General features: G+C 41.3%; 1 protein-coding gene across 1 annotated transcript in view; it reads right to left on the bottom strand.

The window, feature by feature from the left end:
- Window positions 1–12,181, bottom strand: part of Dnah3 (dynein axonemal heavy chain 3) — a 162,522-nt gene that overhangs the window by 52,646 nt on the left and 97,695 nt on the right. Inside the window, exons 41-42 of the mRNA XM_040755449.1 lie at window positions 3,865–3,968; window positions 1,014–1,308 (exon numbers count right to left, since the gene is read on the bottom strand). Of these exons, the coding sequence (XP_040611383.1) occupies window positions 1,014–1,308; window positions 3,865–3,968 (399 nt within the window). The remainder of the gene's footprint in view (window positions 1–1,013; window positions 1,309–3,864; window positions 3,969–12,181) is intronic.

The raw sequence follows: 12,181 nt of genomic DNA, 5'->3' as shown, positions 1-12,181 counted from the left end.
AAGGCTCTCTTCATTTTTCTTTAACAATTATTGGTAGAATGATCAGTCTGTGTGACTCAACATTTTAGGAACTTTAGACAAATTAACTCATTTAATGCAAATATGACATTAAAGGACATAGCATTACCTATGTGTTTGAGGTAAAGAACTGACCCTCAGATCAGGGATGCTAAGTCAAACTATACCTAGGGTTGAAAATTGATATAGGAATCTAGTTTGGTGTAGCTGCAAGGCTTAAATTGGCTTTGGATATATCATAAAAATAGGGTGGGAGACTTGGATGGAGGGGAAAAAAGGAAGGACAGAAAAATAAGGAAAAATAAAACAGATAAGATTCCTGACTTTCAGGAGATGATGTGTGTCCATAAGGATATAAATATAACCATGAAATGTGTATTATTAATACGTGAGTTTAAAGTAGAGGACACAAGATGACCCAAGACAGCAGGGGCATTATGAGTACCTTCTGAGTCAGCAGCCAAGCTAATATAATCATGATGATTAATCTCATTTGGGGCTGAGGCCCAAATGGGGAAAAAAAAGGAAGTGCTTTTTACGAAGGTGAACGTTGAAAGTCTGTTCTTACTTCACAAACATTTTTCTTAGCAACTATTGGGTTACTTCACTTAGTGACAGCCTACTTATCTGCTGTCACTTAGTGATAACTCACTTATCTGATGCAGATGAACACAAATGTTACTTCTGGAGGTGTCAGAGTTTAGCTGCTACCACCACAGTCTCCTAGAAATACTGTTCACTACAAAGAAGGAAAAGGAAAAGCAGAGAGGAAAGGAGGGACAGGAAGGAAAGGAGGGAGGTAGGGAAAGGGGGAGGGAGGGAGGGGGAGGGAGGGAAGGAGGGAGGGAAGGAGGGAGGGAGTGAAGTCAAAAGGAGGTGAGAAGAAGTGGTGATAGAAGGAACTAAATCATTCACTGGAGAGAGTGGGGAAGCTCTGGCTTGCTGCAGCTTAGGTACAAGAACTCAGTCTACCCAGACCCAAGCAAATCTCTTACCTACAAACACTACTGCTTTTTTCCCTACAGGAGGCCCGAAAAGGCCTTTCCGCCGACGATCCAGCTTGGACATGATGATATCCTGGGTCTGGTTGGCTGAAGTTCTGGCAGAGAAATTGATGAAGTTGGGCAAGTAAATATTTTTAGGAAGGCGGAGAAGATAGTTGTTGGTGATGGCTGATTTGCCAGTGCCTGTGGGACCCACGAACAGTATTGGAATCTCATGGTCCAGGTAGGTTTTTAAGAAGAAGGACTGCCGGGCAGTCTCCATTGTGGGGATGATGAGGTCTGATACCTGTTTCACAAAGATACAAGAAAATCTTGGTCCTGGAGTCTTGGGTTTCAAGGGATCTGGATTTGAATTTTAGCTCTATGGTTTACTATCTTTATGACCTTGAACAACTATTTAACCTTTCAAGGGTCCTTTGTTTCAACTCTGAAATGGGGATAATCATGGGATTCAGTACACAGTTGACAGAGATTAAATGGGACCAAACACACAAAGGTGAGTGCTATTGACCCTGAGGAAGCAGAGGTACAGGAGTCTTCTTCAATTTGCCCAAGAGACATAGGAAGTAAGTGGAAAGGCAGGGATTTGAATTCTAGCTTGTATGATTCTAAAGTCTATATTCTTAATACTAAACTGGCATAAAAACCAAGAATAACAAGGGTAAGTGCCTGGCTTCTTTCTTGAGACTTCCTTTCAACCAAGTAGAGTGCCTTGTCTCAAGCAAGATCTACCTTCCAGGTGCCACCTATTCTAGCTCAGAAGGTGTTATGGTTTAGGCCTGGAATATCTCCAAAAGACTAATGTGCTGAAGGCTTGGTTTCCCATGTAGAAATGTTCAGAAGGGGTTTTGTTGTGAAGTAACTGGATCCTGAGGACTCTGACCCCAGCAGTAGATTAATCACTTGATAGGTTCATAACTCCCTGGTTTATTGGAAGTTGGTAGACCTATTGAAGGGGGGGGTCTTTGGAGCACATTTTCAGGACTGTATCCTGTCCCTGTCTCTTTCTCTGTTGCCTAGATGTCATGATGTGAGTAGGTTTTCTCTGCTGAACCCTTCTGCAGTAATATACCTTAACACCAGCCATGTGATGATGGGGCCAAGAGAGCACAACACAAAGCCATCAGCCAGAGTAGGCACTTTGTCCTCTAAGCTGACTCTCCAGACATTCTATCACAGTGACACAAAGTTAATGCAACGTGAGCCTGGGAGTTCTCTTGTTCCTGACCCACTTTGCCCAACATTGATTCTGGGTCCTAAACCTGTGCTCACTGAATCTCTCATGTTTTCACTATGGAAGTTGAACATGTTATTCTTGGATCTGTGGATCCTAAGTGGGTTTGGAGACCTCAATCATGGCTTCTGGAATCCTTATTGCTTTGGGTAGACTATCTTACCTAAGTTTGAATTCTCTGAGCCTGAACCCTGTTAGAACCCTGTTATCAATCATTTTGTCATAACTGATCCCTTGGTAGGGCAGCATAAGGGATGGGGAGATGTGTATTGTATGGAGAGGTCTCATATCTTGTCTAGTTTTTAAAGGAATTGTGAACCTGAGCTGGTGTGTTGTATGGTACTAGGGGAATATCATTCACACTGCAGTTTGTAAATGTTGCTTCCCCAAACCAAACTTGACCTTGACTTGTATGCCCCCAAATCTACGCAGCTTGGAAGCCTTTGCAAACAAAAGCTTGGCTTTCCTTGAAAAACAATTTGACTAGGTGAAAAGAAGCAGATGGATGTGGTCATAAAGCAGAGAAGAAAAGCATCAAGTCTAGTAAGAGGATGGCAGTCAAGGATGTCATGCTTGTATCACCTGAAGTCTTCCCAGGAACCCCTTAAGACAGATGATAAAACAGGCTGCAAGCAGGCCAGGATTCCCCATGAAGCCTCTTGTGTAATTAGTGACGCTGAATGCAGAACCAGGCTCAAGATACCCATTTTCCAGTTGAGATCAGGAACTTGAAGCCAGCTGGTTTAAACCCAGTGTTATTTTCAGTTACTCAAATGACTGACAAAGGGAAAATACCCATTGGAACAGAAAATAATTTCTACACTGGGCTCCTGTCCACAAGAATTTAGTACAATTTCAAATCCCTAGAATTCAGACAACAGAGCTGTATAAAGACAATTAAAGCTGGGGTTCTCAGCGCTGGGATTTCTTTCAGTACCAATCCCAAGGGTGTGTTTCCTGAAAGCAGCACAGCATCACCTTGTCTAGAGCATCTTTTATGAGAGTGGTTGTGGTCCTGCCTGGTATCTGATTTATCAGTAGCTTCACATTTCCATTTGCCGTCTGTGACCCCACTCTGAAGAGCTACATAGTCACCTCAGAAGGATAAATAACATCTACTGGGTTACACTAATAGAGGCACAAGAGTGTCCATTTTGCATATTCTCTGTAGGACTAAAATCTATGTGAATTAACTACTACCCAGGAAATCCGTTGATTAGAACCCACTTTTTCTGAGAATTCTGCTAGAGAAAATCTTTCTCTGAGGACATAAAGTGGATTTTTAAGGCTTAGGTGACCAAGAGATAATTATGATGTTATGGATAATGACAAAATTAGAATAGTGGCAAACTCCTACTATTTGCCACATGGGTGTGTATACCACTTCCAATCTTGGTGATCATCCTTTATTTTTTTCTTCCATCTTATGGTTGGGTAAACTGAGACAAGGAACTGGAAGCCTACATAAGGAATTTAGATCTCTCAGATACTATGCTTTGAGGGTTTGATCTTTGTAAAACACTTCCTGGAAATGCTCCTAGAGAGCTGGTAGTTCTTTTATCTGGAAGGGTACTTGGGAAAATCCAGAAACCATAGCATTTCTTTTACCTTTGCATTTGCAGGGATAGTTTCCTCCTCTTTGGTGATATATTCTGTCCATGCACTCCAGTGTCCACCACCTTGTTTGAGGAAGTAAAAATCATAGATGCTTCCTGCTCCCAAACAAACAGAACATGTCATTAGCACAATAAGGGTTAACTTTCATATTTGAAGAATTTGACTGTTTCAGCTATAGGCATCTAAAATGCCTATCAGTCCTGGAATAATTGTGGTGACAACCTGTCACTGGTAACTACAAATTGAAGCAAAAAGTTTAAAAGACCAGTGTCTTTATTATCCATATAAAATGATGAGTGAAGATTATGTAAAATTTTCTTGTTTTTATTCCTTGAGATGGGAATCTGCTCTGTAGTAATGTTCAATTGTATTGAACTTGGACTCATTGTGTAGCCAAAGCTAGCTTACAACTTGCTTTTAAAAGAATATGCACCTGTTTAATTACTTGTGGGGTGGGGCAAGCCACAGCATGTGTGTAGAGGTTGGAGGACAAATTATGGAAGTCAGTTGTCTCTTTCTACCATGTAGGTCTCAGGGGTCAAACTCAGGTTGTCAGCCTTGGCAACCATCTGGCCAACCCCCTAGCTTTAAGCTTGTGATATGCTCACCTCAGCATCCCCATTGCAGGCACTACACACTCAGCTAAATTATGCCACCTCCCCACCATATGTGTATGTCTTTGTTAGTGAATATGTGCATGTGTGTAAGCAGACTTGTTAGTGTGAATATGTGCATGTGTGTGAGCAGGTATTATGCACATATGTACTCATGACTGCAGGGCCAGAATTAGTGTCATATGTCTTCCTTGGTAGTTGCCCACCTTTATTTGTTTATTTATTTATTTATTTCTGAGATAGAATCGCTCACTGTACTTGAAGCTCATTGACTCTGATAGACTGGCCAATGAATTTCAGGGATCTACCTGTCTTTGTGTCCCTCAGCAGTGGGGTTACAGGCACGTACTATTGTGCTGGTCTTCTTGTAGTGTCTCATAGACCTCATATGTTCTGTTAGTACTTTTAATAATTTATCTTTGCCATTGAATGTTACAATTCATCTACCTTGTTTTCCAGCCTGACTTATCTTACCCTAAAACATTTTTTTCTCATTGAACTTTGAACTTCCATTGTATCAGTTTTTTTTCTTTTCCTTATTTCTATCTCTTTGTTGAATTTTAATTTTATATCCTATATTGGCTTCCTTTATCATTCAGTACTTTATTTGTATCCTCCCTAATTTCTTTGAACATATTTATAATCATTTTTTCTGAATTCTTTGATTGGGGTCTCATCCAATTCACTCTAATAGAAGATCGTTATTATAGGTTTAGTAAATTTTGGAGGAGAAACATTGTCATTTTTCATGTTCTCTCCAACCCCCCCCCCATGTGTATGAGAGTGTGTGTGTGTGTATTGGAACTGAATATCTGGGTTAGGTCATTTGTTAGATTTTTTATCACCCTTATTCATTCAGTAGAAGTATGCAATGCTTAAGAGGGACTAAGTTATAGCAGAGTTGAAGTAGCATTTTTCTTCATACTTGTGTTAAGAGTACAGGTCTCAATTGTCAGCACTCCCTGAGATTAGAATATTATCTGCTGGCTGGTTCCAGTTTGGACTTTTAAGGATCCTAGATGCCTGTCACACCCCTTTTCAGTCTGTCACAGAGTAGGTCACAGATACTGGTCACAGCATTGGTTGGTCCTTCAGGGGTCCATGCCTGGACAGTCCTTTCCAATGTCCAGTGCGCATTCAAACTTGAGTCTGTATCTGCTCACTCTGATCAGGCTTCTCCCTTGTGGAACAGTGTACAGTTTGATTCAGCTTCTTACCACAGTGTAGCAGCATTTTGCTGGTTAGGTTTAGTAAAGCCCTGTGGCTTTTGTCCTGGGCTCCCTAAGAGTGGTTCTTGGAGGGCTGGGAGCTAGGGAACCACCAGCTCAGCAGGAGTCTTCACCAAGTTCACCAAGTGCTGAGCAGAGTTTTCCTAACATTTCTTCTCCCTCTGTTGCTATTGCAAGATTTAATTGTTCTTTCTCCTCTTTGACTTTTTTTCACTTTGAAAATGTCTTGTTACTGAGAACTTATGGGTCTGGTAACTCCTGCTCACTAGCAGGGTGGGGCTCCTCAGACCATGCTAACCACTCTACGACAGACTTCATTTTTTTCCTTGTTCTGTTTTGATCAAGTTTCCTAATTTGCTTTGCTGTCGAAGTAAATGTTTCCAGCCATTGTCCATCTCTTCTGATAGCTGTGATCCAACTTTCCTATATACTCCCTGAGGAGTCAAGATTGTGCTGGAATTTGACTACTGTCTTCCAGACTCCCAAGGCATTCTTTGAGTCTTCTAAAAATTTTTATAGAGACTAATTTATTTTGTATACAGTGTTCTGCCTGCATGTGTCCCTGCAGATAGAATATGGCATTAGATCTCATTACAGGTGGTTGTGAGCCACTATGTGTGTGCTGAGAACTCAGGACCTCCAGAAGGATAAACAGCTCCTGCTCTTAACCTCTGAGCCATATGTCTAGTCCTGAGTCCTCTAAAATTTTTATAGCTTATCTCTTTCATTTAGGTCTGGTGCATTTTGAATTAAGTTTTGATATGGAATAAAGTGAAGGTTAAATTCATTCTTTTACACATGTATATTCAATTGTGCTAACAACATTTGCTAAAAAGTAATTTTTCCTATTTATTTATCTAAGCACCATTGTCAAACACTATGTCACCATAAATATGAGGGTGTATATTAGGTCTCAGGTCCATCCATTTAAGCTGCATACATATCCTTTTTACCAGTATCCTATTCTATCCATCAGAAATTCTTGGCTCATCCTGTCCATCTCCTCCCATCCCCCTCTCCCCACAAATGTCATATCTTCCTGTTATAATATAACCAAGGAAACTCTTCCCTGGGACCATTACATCTTACCCACTTTCTTGGATATAATTCAAGGATCAATATACAGTGGTGGCTGCAAGGGTTGGGCTAAGGGAATCAGTTGCAATTCCTAGACAATCTGAGTGCTGGATTTTTTTCCCCCTGAAACGTACCCAAATTTCCTGAGCTACAAATTCATGTCCTTCCTGCCTTAGCTAAACTGCATTCTACTCCCACGAGTTCAGCTCACATCCATGCTAGCATGATTCCAGAATTTGAAAACTGGTAGTTCTATTGATACCCACCCCCAGGCCCTCCGGCATTATGGTAGGAATTCCCTGGTACTCTTTGCCTTTTTCGCACCTGGTCACTGGTGCCACCAGAGTCTACTTTTCTCCTGAATATTGATTACTGTTAGTAAGAACTCTCTGAATTTTTGACAACACTCTCACATTCCTCCTTATAATAATACCATTTCATTATTAGGTTACTGAGGTGGTGGGTTGAATAATGCATTGTACTGCAATCTTTTCTCTTCTCTTCTCTCCTCTCCTCCTCTCCCCCTCCCCTCTCCTCCCTTTCCCTCTCCTCTCTCTTAATCCTCTTCTTCTCTTCCTCCTTTCCTCTCCCCCTCTCCCCTCCCTTCTCTCCTCTCCTCTTCTGGCCCCCTTCCTTCCTACCTCATCTCTCCCTCCACTTTGTCCACTGCTTTGAAGTGTTTACAGAATTAAGTCATAACTCTTTTTGGGTTTAAAGAGGTTTTTTTTTGCTTTTAAAGACTGTTTTTGTTATTGATTTCATTACATATTAAGGAAAGAAGCTTGTCATTCCATGTCCCCTCCAGATTTACTTAAAGGTCACTCTGGTATGACATATTTATTTATTTATTTATTTATTTATTTATTTATTTATTTATTTATAGATATGGGGTTTCTCTGTGTAGCCCTGGCTGTCCTGGAACTTGCTCTGTAGGCCATGCTGGCCTGAACATGGAGATCCTCCTGCCTCTGCCTCTTGATTGCTGGGATTAAAGGCATGTATCACCATCCTCTGACCACAATAGGGCATTTTAAAAAAACATCTGCCATTATGTTCACAGAACTAAAAAAAAATGTTCTTTAAGGAATATCATTTCCTGCCTAGACACAGGGGTGTGGTGGTGGAGAGGTGCTTTGGTCCTGCCTCAACAAGATGATAGGACAGATTTTAGTAGACTTCCTAGGGGAGGCCTTCTCTGAGGAGCAGATGGGAGGAGGGAGGAATGGGGTATGGGAGGAGAGGAGGGAGGGGGAACTGAGATTGGGATGTAAAAAATAAATAAAATAATAAAAATACCATTGGAATTTGTTACAAGGAAATAATTTACAGCAAAATGTAGCATGAATAATAAAAACCCAGAGACAGATATTGGGGTTCAAGCCGAAGATTAGAAAAGCAAAGTAGCCAGTCACTAGCTCTTACCTCTACCTCAGACTGAAATGGGTGATCCTGGCCTCAGATTGCATCTCTTCTGAGCTGCTATTTAGTCTCACTGAGACTGAATGCCATATGAGACCCTGAGCTCTCCTCTCTTATAAAGCTCTCTAGTGCTGGGATTAAAGGCATACACCACACCATCCAGCCTCTATGATTTACTAGTATGGCTACTGGGATTAAAGGTGTGTACCACTACTGCCTGGCCTCTATGGCTGTGGCTAGCTTTGCATGCTGATCTTCAGGCAAACTTTAGCAGATCATAAACAATATATCACCACAGCAAAAGTCTGTATATATGGGCATGCAACACCATCTACTATAGCAAAGAAATAACTGAAGAGGCCTATGTCAGGAAGCCAGATGGATAGGACATTTTCCAGTCATTATAGTGGTATTCCTAAAACAAAAAAAGTTGTTTTTAAAGAAACAAACACAGATGAGAGCCAGGTTTAGTGGTTCATTTATCATCTTGGGCAGGAGATATGTAGAAGTGGGAGGATAAAAATTTCTTGGCTAGTCTGGACTGCATAGTCAGAGCCTATCTCAAAAACAAAACAAAACAAGGGTTTAGACTGTGGCTCAGGGGTAGAACACTGGCCTAGCATACCCAATGCCCTGGGTTTGATCCTCCACACTGCCAAAAAATAAAAATAGATTTTAAAAATGGACACATAACACTGTGTACAAGGATGATAAAAGCAGTCAGATCCATAGGAAAAAGTTTATTTTGAAAACTAAAATACCTGTATCAGGTGGTGTGAACAAGATGCTTTTTTTCATCAGTTTTCTTTGAGAAATTTTGTTTTATAAGAAAAGGAGAAGAGACACTAAAAGTGTGTGTTAGTGATAGACTTTGCTCTTTCCCTTGTGATGTCAGGCTAGTCTGTGGCTTGATTCAGAAACATTTAGGCCAACGAGCAGAGATTTAACTAAAAATGGGCCTACCAGCTCTGTAATTAGGCCAGCACTACCATTTTGCACATCTGTGAAGCGGATCTGAGTTTATGCTAAGTCTAGAAAATCACTATGGAGACTAACTGAGCCCTATCTGTCAAGCATTGGAAGGAATCCTGGGCACACAGGAAGGCATCTGCCAACGCTGTTCCAGACCTCTTTGCTTTTCATTAGAATCACTTTTGTTTTCTTTGTATTATGGCTGTTATTCAAACTCCAGTCCAGGAGTGAGGGGAGGAAGGAGAACAGAGCAGAAATTGAAGAGAATAAATGCTGTTACCTCTGAATGCCTTGCCCACCTATGTTTTCTTCCCCACTTGAAGAATAAAGCAAACTTTTCAACTAATAAGTGACTTTTCAAAGGTCGTACAATGATAGTTGAACAGAGGAAAATGCAACATTATCTGGACAGAAAAATCCCTGGCTGACAAGGATTTCACAAATGATGCGAACTCAACCTTGACAAAGACCCCCAGATGTCTGCTTGCTTTCTTTAAAGAACACTCCTCCACGTAGTTGCTTTAGCACTTGTAACAGCCATTCACCCTCATGTTTCTTGGTGATGGAAAACCAAGAAAACAGCACTCCATGACGTCAGAGTTTGCAGGTGGAAACTTAGCCCTGGATGCTTGTGAAAGGGCTACAAAGGCTTTTGAAGTGTCTTCAAGTGATTATAAGAAAGTGATACTAAATCCAGAGACTATATGTTACATAATTGCACATACATACATGAAATACTAAATCCTCCAGAGAGTAGGTGAGTGGCTGCCTGTGAGTGAGGAGAACAGAGATTAGTTGAAAACATTCATGAAGGATCTTACAGGGGTGATACAAACAGTCTAAAACAGGATTGTGGTGAAGGCTGCACTGGGTAAGTTTACTAAGTCACTGATTTGTATAATTAAATGGGTGAATCTCAGTGGGTGAATCTCAGCATGTAAATTATGACTGAACAGAGTTTCTACATAAAAAATGTACCCAGCCCTGAGAGGTATCCCCCTTTCGGGTTAAGTGAGGTCTTGTTAGGAGTGTCTTAATTTGCTACTATTTAGGATGACACAGGAGAATAAAAGAATGGTGTCACTAAAAGGGAACATTGAAAGAATCCTGGTAGAATCTCTTCTAAGTAGAAAGCAGATGAGCTGGATGAAAAAATGCGCCAGTTTGAATAAATATTTCCCAAAGGCCTGCGTGTTGAACCCTGTTGGAAGTGGGTGGAGTCTCTAGGAGCCAGGGTCCGGTAGAAGGAAGCTAGGCATTTGGAGACATGTTCCCGCAGACACTAGCTCCTCTTCCTCCCGCTGGTTTCCTGGTCACCATGAGGCGAGCCACTTTCTGTGCTGTGTGCTGCTGCCATGATGTGCTGCCTCATCTCAGGCCCCAAACCAAAATGACCATGGGCTGAGATATCCAAAGCAGCGAGCCTCCTTCTAAGTTGACCATGTTAGGTGCTTGTGCTATGGGTAATGGGAAGCAGACTAGCACAGAGATGAATCAAGTGATCTCAGAATAAAAGCAAAGAAGTCTGGTACCTTCCCAGTCTCAAAAAAGGCACTGAAAAGTAGGCAGCTGTTCACCTGCATGCTAGCTACTTTTCTGGGAGGATGGGGAAATCGTCCCCTTCTTTTCCCTTCACTTAGCCATTTTCCCATAGCTGAGAGGTCAAGAGGGCCATGGGGCACAATGAGAAAGGGCATGGAGAAAGTCATAACAAATGGCATTTTAGATTCAGAGAGGTGGCCTTCCAAGTAAGGAGCCACAGAACCATTATGTACTGACCAAATAAACAGAAAAGGTTGCTTCTAACAGATAGCATTAGCTGATCATATGTAGTCACTGGATCTTGGCCAATCAACTTCCTTAATCTAGAGCATACAGTTCTTCAGATTCATTTAAAAGGTATCTTATGAACAGCATCTATTCTGATCATAATTAAAAACAATAATCAATTTGAAAACTACTAGGAAGAGAGTAGATCTTTATCATGGGGACAAATGTAAAGTTAGACTTTCTAAACACTAGTTCATATTGATTACTTGAGGTGGGTCATTTTAGTTTTTCCAACAGATTTTTATTGCTTATTTCTTTTATGTATATGAGTTTGTGGTGTGAATGCATTTGTGTGTTCATGTGTATGTGTATCCACGTATATGTATATATACAGGTACATGTGTGCCCGTGGCCTAAAGTTGCTGTTGGAAATCATACTTGATCCCTTCTTACTGGGTTTGGGGAAATCTCTTTCCATCAAGTCAAGATCTTTCCAATATGACTAGTCTTGCTAGCCAGCTTGCTCTGGAGATCTGCTGCTTTCACTGTCTGAGGATGGAATTATAGATGACCTGCCATAGCCACTGGGAATTTTATGTCGATTCTGGGAATTCAAGCGTCACCCCTTGTGATTGTGTGGCAAATACTTGAAGAGCTGAGCCATATCCCCAGTCCACTAAAGCCCTGTCTGAATCAAAGCTCCTAGGTGGCTACAACTATGGCATATATGCAGGAGTCAGTTGACAATGTTTGCTGGTTTCTTGTGTGTTATATCAGTTGACAGAGGAGACGAGGTCACCAGAGTGCTTGTGGACATTATTGAGGAAGCTACCTGGAAAAAGGTTGGAAACAATTTATGTCACTGGCCCTCTTGGTGCAAAGAGGAAGGAAGCATGCCATTGCAGGTTGGCCAAGAGTGGGATCAAAGGCAACCCATGAACCATGTCTGTAGACGCCGAGCATAAACAAACTGGCCTGGAGGACTGAGGAAATCAGAAAACAATATATGGAAATGCAGTGTAAAGATCAGTGTGGAGGCCAACCTGACGAGTGAATCTCTAAAATGCGTTCAGTGTGTGACTGGCTTGCTTCAGGGAATGACTTGGCATCTTCAACAAGGTGCAAAAGACATCAGTTAAAAACAAACGAAACAGGAACAGAAAATCACCAGGAGAAAGTAAGCGGAGTGGAAATGGAAAGGTGAGATCACAAGCAAGATATCCAGTC

The sequence above is a fragment of the Mesocricetus auratus genome, unplaced genomic scaffold, assembly GCF_017639785.1.
Source record: "Mesocricetus auratus isolate SY011 unplaced genomic scaffold, BCM_Maur_2.0 Super-Scaffold_4256, whole genome shotgun sequence".
NCBI classification, from domain to species: domain Eukaryota; kingdom Metazoa; phylum Chordata; class Mammalia; order Rodentia; family Cricetidae; genus Mesocricetus; species Mesocricetus auratus.
This window is presented reverse-complemented; position numbering and strand designations above follow the sequence as displayed.